The sequence below is a fragment of the Aythya marila genome, assembly GCF_965140915.1.
Source record: "Aythya marila genome assembly, chromosome: 11".
Taxonomy (NCBI): Eukaryota; Metazoa; Chordata; class Aves; order Anseriformes; family Anatidae; genus Aythya; species Aythya marila.
Genome location: NC_139052.1, coordinates 2,196,490 through 2,215,898, shown reverse-complemented (window position 1 = coordinate 2,215,898; position 19,409 = coordinate 2,196,490). Strand labels below are relative to the sequence as shown.

Below are 19,409 nucleotides of genomic sequence, written 5' to 3'. Positions count from 1 at the left end.
CATTTCTGAACATCCCCTTGCATCCCACTCCTGAGATCTCTATGAAAACGCTCCAGCGGGTTTCTTGGCTGAGGGACATGTAGGATTACCTTCACTCTAGCTTGCCAGTGACATGAGGGTGCTTGCATGCCTGTGCAGCAGTTTTTCCACTTTAATATTCTGCCTGAGCAGTTGATATAACACCACTGCTCACTTACAGTCTGGAATTCAACTGTCTTTTGAACAGATATGGTTATTGGCACTGTGGTACACACATACTTTCAGCCATACCACTACACGTGATGCTAAGTACAGGCTGTGCACACTGAACAGAAGCACACTCGCGGAGTCTCCTGGCTGCACTCTGCATCCCCAGCAGCAGCACCTCACACAGAATATGAGCTCAGGCTTCCTTGAGCTCCTTGAGGCAAGCAGGCCTGCCTTTGTAGCACAGCTAGCTGTTTTTACAATGGCAGCTGTTTGTTTTTCACTGTACAAAGCATCAAAGGACAACAGTCATTTTTGCTGGCCATGTTTTTATTTGTCTTTCGTTTTAAACAGGGGAGCCAATGATACATCCAGTATTTCAAAAAATCAGAAGGTAAAACAAATTTTCAGAAGACCGAGATGCTACATGCTATATTTAACCTAATTTTATTCATGCTTGCTTTTGAGGGGCAGCGGGAAGGGGGCAGGAATCATTCAGTAAAAACATACAGTAAAAACAAAATGTCTCACCATATAGAACTTTAACCTACAGTAATGTTGTACCTTAATTATTTCCATGCACACAACTAACATTACAATTTTTTTTTTTAAATGAACACAATTAAGACTTCTAGGAGCATTTTATAATAAAGCAATTCCTAATTTCTTTTGTAGAGATCAAGCACCTCCAATTACAAATTCCTATACACAGTGAGTGCTTTACTTGAAATGAAAACTAGAAAAAATGTATTGATAGCCTCAGAATAAGCTGATGTTAATATATATCCAGCTATGTAGGCAATAAAACCATAGTGCTAAACAAAAACTTTTATCTGAAAAGTAACTCAAAAATTAAGTTGACTTTCTATAATTACAGAAATATACTTATTTGCTAAAATAAATAAAAGTGCTGCATATTAACACTTCACTATAAAGAATGCATACCAGAACATTTATAAATATTGAATGATTTTCAATAAGAATAGCTACTACAATAATGCTGGCTAAATAGAAGTGCATAATGAGAAGCACTATGGGTGGTTAATGTTTTGCCACATACTGCTGTTACCTTGAGGTAGATAACACATGCGTACCAAATTCTGCATTCATTTCAGTTGCTGCTGGTATCATGTGTCTAAGAAATGTGTACAGTATGAAAAACTCTAAAATACGCATGAATGAAAAAATGTTTTGGGAAAAATAGATATTTTCATGCAATTATGTACAGTCTCACTGTGTAAATTTCAAGGCAAGATTCTTTTTCTGCAAAACATGGACACCGTTTTACTGAGAGAATTTTTTTTTTTTTTTTACTTGGTTTAGTGCATTTTTGTTACCTCCTGCATTTTGCATTATTTTGCTCTATTCTTTAATTTTGTGTGCAAACGACATGCCAGTTTAAAAACAAAACTTATGTATAGAAAGTAATTCTGGATTGTAAAAACAATGGTAAACAGAAAGCTAATGAAATCCATACCAAAATTACACCATCTGATTCAAGTAAAAAAATTACTTACACTAGTAATAAAAAAAGACAAACACATCTCATGAATATAAAAGAAATGTCTGCTGAGTGTTTTAATTTAGATGTTTCAGAATGCTGCTGTATGTTTTGTGGGGAATCTGGGGAGATGATTTCATAGCAGAAGGCGTTAACGTGGCCTGTATTGATTTCAGTGGCGAACCAACAGGGCTATGAAATTGAGGAATACCTATCGCCTCAAGATGTTTGTTGAAGAGGAGTTCTCCACTGTTACTAAGAAAGCTCTCTTCTCTTTCCTTCTCCCCAGGCTTCCCCTCTTCTACTGGCTCAGGTTCTAGCATTTCAGCATCTTCTTTCTTACTAAAAAATTTGTCCAAATAACTGGTGTAAGTATTTTCTTTCTCAACGTGTTCATCTTTCCTTACTTCACAACAAAACTGGTCAATGAGGAAGCACTCCTCCCCACTACTTACAAACTGACTGTCCCAAGAAGTTTGGTACAGAGCTCCTAACTGTGCCAAATTAGCCATTCCTTTCTCCTGCTTCTCTCTGCTTACCGACTTTGATATTAATCCTTTCAACTCCATTTGAGATACTGAGCTATTCAAGTCATTTAATTTATCAACATCAGTAGACTCGTGTTGTAAACTAAGCTGAATAGTTTCTGCTATGAATGAATCAAAGTCAAATCCTTGATTCTTCTCCCTTTCTTTTTCAACAAGTTGCTGTGATGCTTCCTCAAGCGCTATCTGAGCTTTCACCAATCCATTCTTTTCACATTTAGACTTGCCTTTCTTATCAGACTTTTCTTTGCTCTGTTCCTTCCAGTTTGAAAGATCTATAATAAGCTTGGGCTCATAGTAATGGTTAACTTCACTGTCTCGCCAAACTAAATTATCTAGGTATGAAGATGACCTCATTTTGTAATTACAAGTGTGACTACATTCTAGATCACAGTATTTGTTTTCATGGTGATCTGAATACTGCCAGCAAGGCTCAGTAGAGAAGTGGGTGTCAAAAGCAGGATCCTCCAGATACTTTTCACGATCTCCATCCAAATATTTGCGAGGATCTACTTGAACTTCTTCCTCATCAGTAACATCAGAAAGAGCCCTTGGATCACGCTGAACTTCATCAGCTTCATAGTTATTATGAATAGGCCAGTCGTGGTCTGAAAACTGACTTTCATGGTATCTGCAAAACAATTTCCTATGCGTTAGCAATGAAAAAACAGTCTTCTAGCTCACAAGACAGTGACAGTGTCCTTACAGATATTCTCTTACAGAATAATGATAATTCAATAAAAATAACCTAAGTTTTTCCTCAAATTAGGTACCTCTTCCTCTTTTTTTTTTTTTTTTTTTTTAAGTTTAGTCTGGCATAAAGCAATCCTCATATACACATCTGAAAGATGTAAATCCAGAATTATGTATGATAGCTCACCCCATTGACAGAGCTCTTCCATAAAGTCTGACTTTAAATACGACTACTGTAATTCTCTTTACTGCTATAAGCACTACGCATTGAAAAAGAATGATCCATACTTAAAACACTCTTCATTTTGATTGATTTATTTTTTTAAAGACAAATATTTGGGGCACAGAAAAGTAGTAACATAGATTAAACTTTAGATTTTAGATTTCCAAGTGCATCTCAGGAATGTGTCAGCATACCCTAATCAGTCTTATGAGCCACAAGCCCAATGATTCTCAAGTCAACTTGAGAAACACGTAGAAAAGGAAAGGATGCTCAAGAAGCAACATGGCTTCAAACACGCAACAGTTAAGTCACATTACATGCTACAGTAAGCAATAAATTTACCTTTCCCAATTATAAATATGGCTGTGACTTTCATCCATCAGCAGAATATCATCTACCTCATCTTCAATGTGAAAAGGATGACTTGAAATAGGCTCATCCGTTGGAAAGGAATAAATGCTCATGTAAGGATGGGACAAAGCTTCTTCTGCTGTCAATCGATCCATGGGACTAAATGTCAAAATTTGCTCCAGGAAGTCCAGTGCTGTGCAACAAAAGTTATGATTTAAAAGGAGAAAAAACAACATTTCAGACATCCAGTATTAAAGATTAAAGTGCAGTGCTTAAAGGAGTGTGCACCTGCTTAAAAGGTATAGTTTGCTACCCATGATATATCACGTACTAACACTTAATGGCCAAAAATAATAATAATAATAATAATTTGGCAGCCATAGGAAATGCAAAAGAGTAGAGATCAGATCTAGGATCTACAATAATTTATCCGAAAACAGGAAAAAAAAAAAAAAAAAAACTACAAGAAAGAATGCTTCAAGTTGAAACAGTATCCACCAACATGTGTCATGAAACATTGCTGTCAGCAACCAAGTTTCAAAACAGTTTGTTTTGGAGACTTTAACAACAAAATAAATTCAAAGACTTGTTTTAAACTGACACCATTCCAATGTTCTCTTATATTTAGAAGGCCAGTGTCTCAAAATATAGCAATTTTAATCAGTCTTTCAGTGTAGACAGGTCCAGCATGGAGGCATAATTCTACTCCAAATATGATCACATAGCTATCGCAATCATATATATATATATTTATTTATTTATTACAGTAGAATACAGTTCTTCTTCAGATCTTCAGAGAACGCACTGATTCTTCTAATTTAAATTTGCTTTTAACAGTTGTAGGCATACACTTTTATGTTGTTCACCACTATTTTACTATTTGTGAAATATAGAAAACATTTTTTCAGAATAACTTACCTTCTGGACTAATGCCTGGAAGCAACTGAGTTAAAGGTTTGTGTGGCTCAGTCATATCATTTCTAATGTAAACTGGAATTACATTGAGAAGCTCCTGACGGTCCTCCTCATGTACAACAGGAATTGATTCTAGAATCAACTGCATCTGTTCAAGTTCATGTGCACCTGAAGATGGAGAGAAAATACAAGCTGTCATTTCAGCTTCAAACACTTTCATCTCTGTGTATGAATGGCACAGGAAAACGTTGCGCTCTGAGCAGCTATATTTTCTGTACAAGATTCTTCAAGAGAGGAAAAGCTGTGGTACTAACTTTGAGTGCTAAGTATGAAAAGCTCTCAAAAATGCTATTCATGAAGAATTACAGGACTGCTACACATAGATAAAGCAATGTAACCACAGGGTTTTGGTAAGAATGTTTTTACCAAGTATGAGGGACTCCTCATCAGTCATATCATACAACAGCTTGGGCTGGAAGGGACCTTAAAGATCATCTAGTTCCCAGCCCCTGCCATGGGCAGGGATGACACCCAGTAGATCAGGTTGGCCAAGACCCCATCGTGCGGGGCCTTGAACACCTCCAGGGATGGGGCATCCAGCTTCTCTGGGCAACCTGTGCCAGTGCCTCACTACCCTTACTGTGAAGAATTTCTTCTTAATGTCTAATCTAAATCTATCCTCTTTTAGTTTAAGACCACTCCCCCTTGCCCTATCATTATCTACCTAAGTAAAGAGTCCCTCCGTCCTTTTTATAAGACCCCTTTAAGTACTGAAAGGCCTTTATGAGGTCTCCCTGGAGGTGCTTCAGCCCTCAGACCATCTTTGTGGCCCTATCAATACCCTACTTTTTCCTTATATACCATATACTGCATCCCTTCCCTTTCAGGTGATCCTCCTAATTCATTCAGTATTTGATCCAACTTTGAATTATAGGTCCCTTATTGATAAAAAGGGTTGTAGCCTAGCTCAGCAGGAGATCTCACAGACCACACTCATTTGTGTCAATGTTCTACTCTGAAATCCTGTATTACTGTCACATGCAAGACAAAAAACTATTTGCCATTTAAGCAGTGTAATCTTACTAAAAAAACAGTACTGCATTATAATTTAAATTACGCTACAGTTTTACACAGCAAAACCTCAGATAAAGCTGAAGAACTGTAAGGGCCTATAATGTTGGCAACTTTGGGAGTAATGAATGACATCATTGTTTCAGCAGCAGCAGGCAATCAAATTGGAGTACCAAGAAATACATTGTCTACTTCCATTTATTGCTCAGCTCCAAGAAGCACGTAGCACCCCAGAGAGTCAAGTGGTGGATGACATTATGCAAGACTGTTTGCATACCAGTGCTTCCCACCTTTAGCAAGAAGCTCAAGGCAGTCAGCAGTACTGTATGTGGCATCAAACACAAATAAATGGAGCCAGAAACAGGTTGTACCATCTCAAGATCTACACACTATCAATTCACTTCAGCAGTTTGCATAACAGTCTGCATTGGAAATCCTACCACGTATCTGTCAGATGACAGAAAGAAAATCAGAGGCAAAGTCACTAAAGAGAAACTGAGCAAGACCTACATTCCCCAGCTGAATTAGTACTGCCTCATGTTAACTTATTTGCTGGATTGAAAAGCTGTTTTGTCCGCCTACTTCAGGCTATTACAAATTACTAATATAATCTATCAGATGCTACACTGTCTGAAATTTGCTGGAAATAGGATTCTAATCTATCATTATATCATGTCCTATTCATCCTAAAATTAATCAGCTTTTTTTCAGTCCACTATAAATGAAATTAACATTTAAAAGTATTTATTTAACTCTGATTTTTTTTCTTTTATTTGAAATAGCTACTGAATTCCTCTGCATTGATATTCTATCCCTCCCTCACCCAGGTATTCTGGGATTTTCATCTCCATTCTTTCTTCCCATTCCCTTCAGCTTTCCAGGAAGCAGGATTCCTAAGGGATGGCTCAGATGGAGACAGGAAGTTACGAATTGATCAAACCAAGCCCTCCAAACAAATTTGCAAAATAATTTTATTCAGAGTCTCAGGACAGGGTAACTGAAATCTCCAACCATTTTCGTTTTCCAAATGTATGACATTAAGAAATCCATTCTACTTCAGACCAGAAAACAAAAGGTAGTGCTAAATTAGAGGGACACATCCAGATCTAAAAATATTTCCTATGTATCTACATAATTCAACTAGGGTACATAAATGGGTCTATAAACTGAGGATTTTGGTTAATCTTAAGTTAAAAAAAATCTAAATTGCTGTATGAGGAAAAACAAAACAGACCAAGTGCTACTCATGTCATTACACAGCATTTGCAATTCATCTATGCCAAATGCTGAAACCCACTGGCTTTCTCCCACGTTTCGCTCTTTTCCAACAGAAGCACTCAATGCAATGGAATCTAAATGCTCGGCTGATAAGAGATGTGTTAATGCACAGAGGACATTGCTCCAGTAGCTATTAGCTCAAAGAGTTAGCAACTCACTGCAAGTTAAGAAAATCCTCTTTGCATATTAATCGATGATTTCTATAAAATTATGATTTTACAGTGTGACAGTATTCCATTAAGAGCACTAAATGAGAAAGTGCTCTCATTTCTTCACCTTGATGTATAAAGCAAAGAATTACTGCAGAGGTGTGGTTTCAGTTCACATGTATTTAAAAGAAATGCGAACTTTGAATTACAAGCACAGATCCTTGTGGTTTTTATCTATATTACCTCAGTAATTAGAGCCAACAGGAGCAAATCCAAGAGCAAACTGGAATGAAACAGCTGCTGCTGCACAGCCCCCAGGGGTCACACAAAACAGGGGTTTACTCTAGACTAGCTCATCCTCTCTGTGGACTGAACGCAGGTGGAGCACGTTGCGTGATCTTTGGCAGTGCAAATGGCAGGTTGTTTGTCTGACAAGAATCTGGTTTGTGTACTGAGCTAAAGCAATACTGTGGTACAGGATGGCGATCCAGAAATTTGCTTCAAAAACATGCTTCTGATTGCCACTACAGCACTAACATCTACACGCCCAATGAGACCAGAGTATTGCTTCCTATTTTACCAGGAATACCACCATTTTAACAGAAATACCTGTTTTACCAGAGTTTGAGTATTATGTTTCCCTGGTTTGCCACACTGAATTTTAAAATCCTAAAGTCCTGCTAATATCACTAAAACACAAGAAAATCTGATATTTAAGCTGGCACTTTTCTCAGGTCAAAACAGTCTGTAGATGACTAAAAAAAAAAAAAAAAAAAAAAAAGGGGGGGGTGGGGAAGGCCTATTCTTTCATAATTTAAAATATAAAGAAGCAAGACATGATTAATTTGACTTTATCAAAAAATCTTTATGAATATGATACTCGGACTGCTTGTAACTCTCAAATACTCCCTGGTCTAGCAATTTACTACAACATGTATTTAGAACATTTCTTACGCACTCAATAAATTTAGCTTAATTACAGGCAAATTTACCATATACATGTGTACTCAAATTCTGGTATTTATCTAAATACACACTGGTATGAGTAGAAAATATTGAAATATTTTCTGTTTTACAAATGCATCAACTTGTAGTTCATTTCAACAACTGTCTAATAATACAGCGTATCCTGACAGTCAGTGAGAACTGATACTAGCCACAAGAATCCACCTTTCTTTAGGAACAGAATTAGGCAGTACCATTTGCTTTAGGAACACAAACACACACACACATTTTTATTGTACGCACCTGCAAAGAGGGTCTTCCCAGTCAGCATTTCAGCAAAGATGCAACCTGCAGCCCACATGTCAATGGCTTTAGTGTAATTGTTAGGTGAAAGCAAAAGACGGGGTGATCTGTACCATTTAGTAACCAATCCTTCAGAAAGATGGCCCTAATAAAAATAAACAAACAGAACAAAATGCTTACTTAAATTTTTAAGAGGTATGTTTTTAGATTCTCCCCCTCCTCCCCTTACATTTCAATGCAGTACTTCAAGACTTTGGTCTCATGCTCCCAGAGACAGCACTAGCCCACATACTACCTACTAAACTTCCTATACCTACTAAACTTCCTACCCTTTAAGACAGTGCTGTCTTTATGAATGAGCAGCAGCAGACAAATATGATACTATTTATTAGTCAGATAATTTTCTTATTCCCAGATGCCAAATAAACACAGAGATGATAATGAACTCTGAGGAAACAGCGTTTGAACCAGGAACAGAGCATCTCTGAATAAACTCCAGGAAGTAGCCACACAATTTGTGTACTTGTACACTGTTTGTAAGCTTATCTAAGGCTACCACAGTTATGCCTCTTCATGTTACTCTTGAAAACCTCAAGTCCTGTATTCACTGTTAAAAATAAATCTGCTTTTCTGAATACATCTAATAAAGTTTTATTTTCTGCTGCAGTTATTGTTCCTATCTGAGATAAAACATGTCATCCAGAGATCTGTTTTATTCGATTTGCAGACATTTCATTTCTACTGCGTTTGCTCCCTAATGATATCCTGCTTGCTAAAGAAGCCTTCCATGGACTACGTTTTACTCTAAGTACCTAGACAAGGACTGGCAATATTATTTAATACTGCAAGAAGGAAGAAAGATACAATTTTAAGGAGGCACAGTTTATCACTTAAATATTCCCACTCTTCACGTACCTTGTGGGAATAGTGAGGATCCATGATTCGTGAAAGACCAAAGTCACCAATCTTCAGCACCAAGTCTTCAGTATTAATGAAAAGATTAGCTGGTTTGAGATCTCTATGCAGAACATTTGCAGAGTGAATATACTTGAGCCCACGTAGCAGCTGGTACATGAAAAGTCTGGCATGATCTTCCAGTAAAGGGCCTTGCTCTAGCAGATTAGCCAGATCTGTCTCCATGTATTCCTGGACAATGTAAACACAGTTCAATTCTGTAAGGGAGCCCACATCATCTGTTAACTGGCTTCCACTAGGACCAAGAATTTCAAATACTTTGACAATGTTATCATGGTCAAGTCTTCTAATAATTTTGATCTCACGTAGAGCATGTTTAACACTCTGGGGATCTGTAAGGACAATTTTCTTGACAGCCACTCTTTTGTCACAGTCATTGTCGACAGCAGAAAAAACTAAGCCATTTCCACCACAGCCCAGTGGTTTTAAGTCCATATACCGAGAGCCCAGATCAAAACCATGAATGTTCATGAGACTTTCAAATTTTTCTGCCATTTTATATTTCTTTACGTTTCTTTTTCCTCAAACTACTAAGCTTCTGTAAACACGCGGAGACACTTCCACTGGTATCTGAAGGAAAGGTCTTATAGAAAGGGAGAAGAAGCACGTGGCTTTGACTGCAAGATGGTTTCTTGACACTCTTCTTTCATCATGAGCCAGCCAGGCCTGTTGTGTCCCCTTGAATTTAGAGCCCGTAAGCTCTAGAACTCAAACTGAGCATAAGATAGAAAGAGTGCAGCATTCATAGTTCAAGAAAGGTGCAGCATTTCTGCAGACATTAAAGAAAATACTCACAAGAAACTCAAACGGAATGAAATGACATACTATGCACTCAGCTCTACTGTGCTAAACTGGTTAACATTTAACAAAAACGTGAATAAATATGCACATAATAGGCTTCTATTAACATCCTCCTCCTCACAGTGCAGATACATTCAGTGTTGGACTGGTCCTGAGCAGCGTCATTCTATGGTGCTGGTAAGCACTATTTGTTTCTTCTTCCTCCTTCTTCCTCTCCTTTGTTTACAGTCTAGTTAAACAGGAAACTGGCAGCTCTTGATTTACAAAAGATGCCTTCTGTTAATGATCAGGTGGCTCCAGCTCACCACAATCACAATCAAAGCTACCATCCATCTTACTCCGTGACAACCTGAAAAGGAGACAAAACAGATCAGTATTCCAGGTACATACAGAAGGCCGTACTCCTCCTCCTTCTCAAGCTGTCCTAAATACACAACTTGTGTCCATTTGCAAAATAACAAACTGCCGCAGAAGCTGAACCACTAGAAATGATGTACACTCTTCATACTTCTCATGGAGAGAAACTGACAGTAACCACCAGACAGCTGTTTCTAAATATACACCGTGGAAGTTTTATATATAACCCACTGAGAATACAAGGCTCACAAATCAAAAACCCTATTGACTTCTAATAAAGGGAATATCATAGAAAACTTGGAATTCTCCAATGCAGCTGTTAGCTAATAACGGCAACAACAATATCCTGCACCTCAGTCAAATTTTGAAATAATTCTTTCCACTCCATTTTTACTCAAAGAAAAAAAAAAGTTTTTTTTTTTTTTTTTTTTAACCATTTTGCATAATAAGACATAAGTGGGTGCCATTCACAAAAAAGGGTAAGGTTTGTGCACTCCCAAGATTTGCTGAATTTAAAGAATACACAGCGTGCATCCAGTGCCACTTATAATAAGGCTTAAATCGTAGCTAACTCATATCTCAAAGCACGGTTTTGCCTCTATACACTGGTTGTTGCAGAAATCACAGAGGTACTTCCTACACGTTCGATAAATGTTACTAATTTATCAATTATTTCCACAGTTACAATATCTCAATTACAGAAAAATAAATAAATGACTACATTTCGCATAATAACCAGTATGTTCTATAACCATTTCATCCTCTGATGTACTACGGGCACTTTCAGACATCATTAATTTTTTTAATAGCCCAACGAATGCAATCACTATTTATGAAAACCAAAGCAGCAATTTTCTCAGCAGGTTTCCCTGTCTGCAGCAGCAGAATGCGGTCAAGAAGACCGTGTTATATTTTTGCAGCATATCCTCATAACTTCTTTCAAAAGCTCAAAGACACTACAAACAGAAGAAACAAAAGGAACACCTTACATGGCATAGCCAATTTTGGCCAGTTCCACTCCAAGTCACTTGTATGTGACCCCAAGAACTATAGCAATACCAAATCACTTGATGCCCTTCCTTCAGTCTTAAATTAACACATTTTAGCTCTTCAACCAGTCCTCTAAATAAACATAAAGGTTCTCCAAGCTATCCTATTAATTACGTGAATGTATTCTCTTAAAACTGTGCTAACATTTCAGTGAAACAGCCAGGAACAAGCAAAACAAGTTTCCATACTCCTAGCAGCACAGCAACCAATAAATTATTAACATTTTCTAAACAACATCTTCTTAACTCACTAATCAGAATCACACGCAGAAATAACAAAAAAGGCACACTAGCAAGCAACTAGGGCTGCTTTCACACACCAACCACCACCACTCCTAGGGCTCAGGTCTGCCCACCACCCAGACACTCCAGGCCACCACCTGGCTTGCATCCTCCTGCCCCAGCCACCCGGTGCCCGGGCACGCACCTCCACGTGACAAAGCATGCAAGGAAGGAAAGGTAACATGAGAAACATGCAAACATGCCATCCTCTGTTGGATTGTATACAAAAAAAAAAAAAAAAAGTCACCAAACTCAGTTGTTCTGCATGAACTGTTAAGCTGTCCTCTGCTGCCTGGCCTCTTGATTTTTATTTTTTTACATAGACACCTAAAATCATTTTCTCTTTCACATGCACCAATTTCAGGCTCACTCATATGGAGCTGCTGCCTGTAAACTAGTTTATTTCACTCCAAACCATTTTCCTTTTAATCCTCCCCCCAATATTGTTACAGAAATTCCTTTTTGAAGCTTACACATGCTTTAAATTTCGTGCTAACTTGAGGTCCAAGGCCTCTGTCCAAACATCCTGCATTAAGTTGTATTTTATAACCTTAGGACCATCTACTACCAGTTTTATTCTCCCCCCTAATTAAGCCCATTGTTTCACACTGCTGATGTCTTCAATGTGCGGCAGTGCTACATCGCTTCGCTCCAGTTGTGCGACACATCTGGAACCCCTACATCAGCTAGCTCCGCTAAACAACGCGGGAGCAGGCTCCAATACGTCCCACTGACTCATCAGCAGCAAGGAGCAGGATCTGCTCATCGCACCGCAGCTCAGCCGTTCCCCCAAACGCTGTGACGAAGCCATGGCAGCAACAGTAGGAGCAGCAGGAGAGCAGTGATGCCATTACTGCCTCTCTCAAGGGAAAGGCAGTCAGGAGGCCTGATTTCTTGTTCCGAATCCCTGACATGATGTATTTTTAATCATTGCCTTCTACTATGCTCTTCCACTAGATCACCAAGAGTTAAGACATTTTCAGAAGGAATATAATGATTTCTTAGCTAAATCATTCTGATTGAGAAAAACAACTTCTGATGACATACTCAATCTCTGGCAGCCTTCGGTTTGACCCTATCCTGCTACAAAGTTCCTATGCAAGTGGCTTAATCCCAAAGCCACAAAAAGCACGCCAAACAAGAGTCCTAGACAGATACACTCCCTCAGGCGAGAGGGGTAAGGACAATTCAAGATTGTCCTAGTGGAAATGTCCCATTATTAGAACAACTGAAATTAAGATCCAGTAATTTGGGAGCAATCTTTCACTTACTTTAACTGAAAACACAACAGGTGTGCAGCAGGTTCATGCAGACCCTCATCTAAACCAAAAAACACGTTTTTGAACTAACCCAGCATGTTAACTACGCTTCCCATCACCTCACCTTGCACAGACAGCATCAAAGATGTACCTCTCACCTGAAAGTTAGGCAGCTCACCTACCACAGCCTTTCAACCCCTGCAGACCAAACCTTCCCTGCAGCAGCTCTCACAGCCCTGCTTGATTCGGGGCTGGTGAAGTGGCCGGACTTGTTTCCCCATCCAGAGTTAATAGCAAACAGACACTTCAGACAAATTGCTCTGTGGACCAGAAGTGGATAGGAGGGATGGAAAATAAAAGTTAACCCTAAACTTTCTTTCGTTCAGACTAAAACCGTAATTACTTAAAGGATAATTTACTAGAATGGGTCAAGGCATTTTTCAAGCCAAAATAAGCTCAAAGTAAAAATCTTTTCTTCTTTGCATTTCACAGTCACTTTTAACTTTGGAAAATGATTTTTTTTTTCAAAAACAAACATACTGATACTTCAAAGAATGACACCAACACAAATAAACTTTATACACTTTCAGCTTCAATGTCAGTCATAGCTATCAGTCCAACTGCCTGTCTGAAAATAAACAAGAAATTAAAAAACCTGACAAACCCTTCCTCAGTTACGTAACGCGCTCTAAAGGCCTGTAAACACGATAGACTATATTATAAAGAAGGGGTCTTTAATCAACCCAATTTGTGCTGAATTGGCCATTCACCCAGGCACTGATGTTTTTGCTTAGATTATCTGTCACCTTTCCACAACTACTGCTTTTTTTGTTTTTAATGGTACTTTTATTCCTTCCTCCCACAAAGTTTAAAGAGGGAAACACCAAGATATTAGTTTCTTAAGTGGTTTACAGCTATGCCTTTAAAACGGATCAGTTCCCGGCAGCGGGCGACAGAAGTGACCCACAGAAGGGCTGTCCTCTTTGAAATTACACCTAGTGCTGGCAGACACCGACACACATGACTAGCTTCATGCATTATGCAAGCAGCCGCCTGAATTCGTGCTAAACTTCTGCATGTGGATTTATCACAGCTTTCAGGAAACAGGATGTACACTAAAACACAGTCAAGTACGAAACGTTTACTTTTTCCGAAATCCAAATAAGATGGAAAGATACAAGTTAATTCAGTAACGCAGGCCACATAATGATCGAATCATTACTCACAAGAGAAAGACTAGCAGTGACTAATGACATATTATACAACCTGCTAAGTACTATCCCTTCAACTATAAAAATACGGGGCACAGGAGGTTTTTTTACAGCCCAGCCACGTTGCAGTCAGTAGGCAGCGTGAGTCATCGCCGACCCACGGCACTGCCGCTTCGCTGCAGCCTCCTACTTGCTCCCCACACTGTTTAGAGAACTCTATCCTGGCAGCCGGCAAACGCTACTATGAGTTTATGAGTCTTCCGAAGGATCTGTAAAAGCACAAAGAAATCCACTCAGTTTCTCCCGCAACATAAGCAGACCCGCTGCGGCCCTCCCTCAGGACGGTTCAGGGGAAGCCACCACCCTGCCTGTGAATACCGAAAGCGGAGCCCCGGCTCCCCGCGGCCCCCCGGCCCTCAGCACGCTGCTGCCGCACGCCGGGGGGGCTTTTAACCGGTCCCGAGCGGCTCGGACGCGGTGACCCCAAAAGCAAGGGCTGCGCGCGAGGCCGACTGGCAGCTGCCGTCCCTTTCCCATCCCTATCGCCCACCTGGAGCCCACCCGTGCCCCGTGCCCGCTTCACACGCACCCCGACACGCGGCGCGGGGCGAGGAGGCGACGAGCGCGGCCCCTGCCCCCCGGCACGGCCCCGCCCGGCCCCGAGGGCCCCCGGCAGCGCCCCGCCAGGTGCCCGCGCTGCCCGGCCGGGCCCCGGGGCAGCCCCCCCCGAGCCGCCCCCTCCGGCGGCCGCCGCCGGGCACGGGAGGCGCGGTGCCGGCCCTACCTTCAAACGCCCTTCAGGGCGCGGCGCCGCCCGCTGCCCCCGGCCCCGGAGCGGAGCCCGGCCCGGCCCCGGGAGGCGGCCGCCGGCCGGGGGCAGCTCCCGCCCGCCGCCCGCCGCCGCACTGCGGAGGGGCCGGGAGCGGGGCGCAGCGGGGCCGGCGGCAGGGAACAAAGCGCCTTTGTGCGGCGGGGCCCGGCCCCGGCCCCGCTCCCTGCCCTGCCCCGCCGCCCGCCTCGCCCCGCCGCACTCACGGGCCTTCCCAGGCTCATCGGGGGCTGCGCTGCTCACACGGCCGGGCCCCGCGGCCCCGACACCGGCTCCCGCCCGGCGCCCGCCCGCCTCGTCGCAGTCGCCGCCGCCGCCGCAGCCGCCGCCGCCATGTAACCCGGCGCGGAGGGCAGGGAGGGGCCGGGCCGCCGCCGGCTCCGCCTCGCCGGGCGGGGCGCGGCCGTTGCCGGGCGGCGGGGCCGGGCCCGAGGGGTCCCGGCGCGGGGGGAGCCGAGGCCCCGGCACCCGGCACCCGGCACCCGGCACCGGGCACGGCCCCCGCCAGCTCGGCCGGCGCCTCGGGAGGCCCGAACGCTGCGGCTCCGCTGGCAGCAGAGGCCCGCGGACACGAGGAGCGTCCCAGCAGCGCCCCGGTACTGCCCCGGGCACCGCCTGCAGCCGCTGGGCTCCGCGCCCTGCCGGCGGCCTCCCCGGACCCACGGCTCGGCTGTGGTGGGGGGTGCTCGGGCCGGGCCCTGCCAGCACCGCCGGGCAAGGCTGGGGTTGGCAGGTTCAGCACCGCCCTGGCGGAGACGAGGCACGGCGAAAGGAAGGCCGGGCACAGAGCAGGGAGCGGGGATGGCAGCTTCCCGCTGCAAACCCTCGCCTCCAGCAGCAGGCACAGGGCCTGCGGCAGCCTGGGCGAGGAAGAGGAGCAGAGCTGGAAGGCCCAGCACCAGCCGCCAGCTGCAGCACGAACAACCGCCGCGGGCAGGGGGCTCGGCCGCCCTCGCCTTCGGTGTCCGTCGTGGTCAGGAAGGGAGAACACCGTTGGAAGGGAACGACAGACAGCGGCTTTCCTTCTCAGACGGGGACCTTTTGACTAAGATTTTCTGCAGTTTCAGTGTCACGAAGACCTGAATGTTTTCCCCACAAACATCTGCTGTGGCTTTCACCTCAGTAGATGCCAACCTCCTTGTTTCCTCTTTTGCAATTGCATCTTCCTTACCAGCAGAGGAAGAGACAATAAAATTATTTTTTTTTCCTGAAAATTATAACTAAAATAGAGCAAAATACTTAAAACATTAAAATTTTTCCCTGCGAGACTTTTATACAGCCATCTCACTGTAGGGAGAGATGTTTTCACAGATGCAGAAAGATGCATGAAGATACCGGGTCTGCATGTAGCAGAAGTCTTGCAGTGCTACCAACAGAGTTTCAGTACAGCTCTCAGGCAGGGGGGTTTCCCTGAATCCCTCATACACCTTTTCAGTGTAGGATGACTCAATATAAAACAATTAATGCTCATTTTTACTGGTTAAACAGATTATTTATGGCTAGAACCAGCATAGAAATTACTCAGTGCAGAGGGCTTTGTGCCTCCCCCTGCTGCCATCCAGATAGCACCATCCAATTGACCCTTTCAGTTTTAAATCACAGAGCTTGTTTTCTTCTTGCTTTTGATTTTAATAAATGTGCTGCCATGTTGCTCCAACTCAGTAAGAAAAGTCTCCCGGCAGTAACGGATGCAGGCAGAATCCGCATTGTTCTGTGGAGTAAGTTAGAAAGGGAAGAAAAGAAAAACAGTTCCTTAGCACTTCCGTAGCCTGATGCCTGACGAAGAGGTGGCTTGGGGCACAATCCCAAGGCATGTGTACCTGAAAAGAAATCTACAGATGAGGCTGCCAGAGGCCTGCAAGTCTGCTGAGGCTGCAATGCAGCTTCTTGTCACGGCTCTTGTAGGACAATGCATGTGTCTGCAACGGCAGTCCCCAGGCACCTCAGCCCTCCAGCGCAGGTCACAACCCTGCTCTCTGGCTCTTTCAAGCCAATTAAAATAATGGGCTCTATAGAATTATTATTATTATTATTTTTTTTTTTTTTTTAAGAGCATGAGGGCAGAAATGTAGGGGGAAAGCGTTGAAAAGAAAGAAAAAATATCAACAGGCCCAACCTTTGCCGTCCACCAAGCAGGAACGTGGAGCAACATGAGCTACAACCAGCTACCAGTTTGCTGTGGCCTCAACCTACAGTATTACCCCTCTTCACCTGCCCAGCAAAAACCAGGAAGGAAACCTCTGGCATAGCCCCGCTGGCACTGCTACCACTGCTCGACTGCACGAAGACGTTTGCTCCCTGAACAGCTGCATCCAGTCTTACTGGGAGCGAGAGAAGAGGGGATGCTTGATAATTCAGTACAGTACGAGTACCATGCACACAGGAGTCAGCAGACAAACTGTCACTGTACATTGCAATATTTGCTAATTTATAGGCACCCAACTACGCTGCCAACAGTGGAGAAAAGTCAGAAAGGAAGTTGCAGCTCCTGGCCACCCAGCAGAACAGTGCTGGAAGATTGCAGCACTGGCTGCTCCAGAAGGCCTGTATTTAAATACAGTCTATAAAAAAACTGCAAGAGTGCTTATTTGGAAGAGGTGATGTTAGGACAGCAATGAGAGCCAAACCACAAAGGAGAATTTACTTGCATTAAAGAAAGAGATTTGGGACTCAAAAAAGGCAGGAGCAGCATTGGTTGTATGTCTAAAAGCCAGAGCTATTTACTTAATTAAAGAATCCTTCCACCCATACAAAGTATTTTCTTTATGAGATTCAAAAATTTCAGCTGATCCTAGGGTACTGCAGTAAGAAAAAAAAAAAGCAAAAAAAAAAAAAAAAAAAAAGCTAAAAGAAAAAGAAGCTAACACATGCTCACTCATAAATCTCACATAGTCCAGATGTACCACTGTTTTTCTGGGATCCTAATTAAAAAAATAATATCTTTTTTTCCCCCAACATTTTTCTCTGCCATTCGAAGAGCATAGTCTGTGCAAGGAGCTTGTGAATGAGGTCCTTCAGTCTAGAGGAAAATCATGCCTCAAGGGACTGGCACAGGAATGGTGCTTGTTTTCAGCCTCACTACTTACGGAGTCATCATGCACATGATTTAAGAGTTGCTCAGAATTTAATTGTGTGTCATGTTGCACTTTATAGCTATCTAATCCAGAAAAATTGCTAATCCATACCCAGATTTCTTATAGCCTATTGATTAGGTTGTAAATTACTGGGTCATATTGTTTCCACATTTCCCATATGAACACAGTTGGGTAGCTCATAGATGATACACGATACCATCCCATTCGAAAACATTTGCAGATATTAACTGTCAGTAAAATGCAGAGTAAGAAAAGAACTGGTCTTAGAAGGCCATAAAGCCCAGCAATTAAAAAATAATTAGAACTGAAACAATGAGTCATTTATTAGATCCAAATTCAAAAAGATCAAACAGCAAATTCCAGTGTAATATTTCAGTCCAAGTATGAATCATTACTTGTGGCATAAAAGCGAATGAAGTATTTTTTTTTAAGTAGCCACACCCATTACAATTGGCAAGGGAAGAAAGATTTTGACAAGACTTAAAAAGGTTGCCCAAGGTGACTTGGCTGCTCCAAGCTTTTGTCTCAGTTTCACTGCTTCACGGAGCTTTGCTGTGGGAAATCACTGTTTTCTGAGCCTATACAGCACTCTGATGATCCCAGGTATTTTCAGAAGAGGCTGAACTTAAGCCTGTAGCTCACACTGAGCGGACTCCCCTCTCAATGAAGGTGTCTCTGGTGACACCTGATGGATGCACTGCAGGTCCTGTGGGGTCAGCTCCCAGGCAGCCAAATTTGTCAGGACACATGGGAAGAGTCCAGAAGCACACGGTACTGGAGGAACTACTGGCACCGCAACCCATGCGCCCTGCTGGAGGCAGGGACAGCTGCCTCTGCCAGCAGATGGTTTTAAGGGCTGATCACGTTTCTTACCACGGCCTAGGATGCATTTTGCATGGGCATGGGGATGGGTTTGGACAGCAAATCCAATTTAGCAAAAGAAAATGGGGAGGGCTCTGAGAAACATGGTTTCTGCTGCCTCCTTGGCATACCTGTGCTCTGCAAGGGTGACCAGGCCCCTAAACGTGGTTTGGTTTTCCTGGCACAGCTCCCAGGATTTTTGTAATGGTTTGTTTGGGTCGTCTTTAACTGCTGCCTTCTCCAAGTAGCCTAGTTCTCTGCAGGTGCTAAACAAAGTCCTTACAAACCACTTGCTCTGCCAGGTTAGTTTCATACTGCTGGCATACAGCACAGAAGTCTAGTTAACATCGGGTTTCACTGACAAGCCAGCAGCCCAGGTGGCTTCATTTCTTGGGCACACAAACATATTTTCCTAACGAACACACTCTGGGTTTGCTGACTTTAATGCTTTCCCAATAAATTTTAAAGTCAACTTCATGCCAACATTATTAGCAGTTAACCACACAGAAGTCATCATCTTAAAATATTTT

The 19,409-nt window shown here is 42.7% G+C and overlaps 1 protein-coding gene across 3 annotated transcripts in view; it reads right to left on the bottom strand.

Moving 5' to 3' along the window:
- Positions 1 to 1,694: 1,694 nt before the first annotated feature.
- The window catches only part of MAPK6 (mitogen-activated protein kinase 6), a 29,457-nt gene continuing 11,742 nt past the window's right edge, over positions 1,695 to 19,409 (bottom strand). The window contains exons 1-6 of one of the 3 annotated variants that reach the window (XM_082769109.1): positions 15,130 to 15,288; positions 9,076 to 10,285; positions 8,161 to 8,305; positions 4,418 to 4,582; positions 3,491 to 3,692; positions 1,695 to 2,863 (exon numbers count right to left, since the gene is read on the bottom strand). In XM_082769109.1, coding sequence (XP_082625235.1) covers positions 1,765 to 2,863; positions 3,491 to 3,692; positions 4,418 to 4,582; positions 8,161 to 8,305; positions 9,076 to 9,630 — 2,166 coding nt within the window. In that variant the 5' untranslated portion in view covers positions 9,631 to 10,285; positions 15,130 to 15,288 and the 3' untranslated portion in view covers positions 1,695 to 1,764. Of the gene's footprint in view, positions 2,864 to 3,490; positions 3,693 to 4,417; positions 4,583 to 8,160; positions 8,306 to 9,075; positions 10,286 to 14,878; positions 15,010 to 15,129; positions 15,289 to 19,409 lie in introns of those variants that run through there. The other 2 variants (XM_082769111.1, XM_082769110.1) reach the window with 2 other exon arrangements.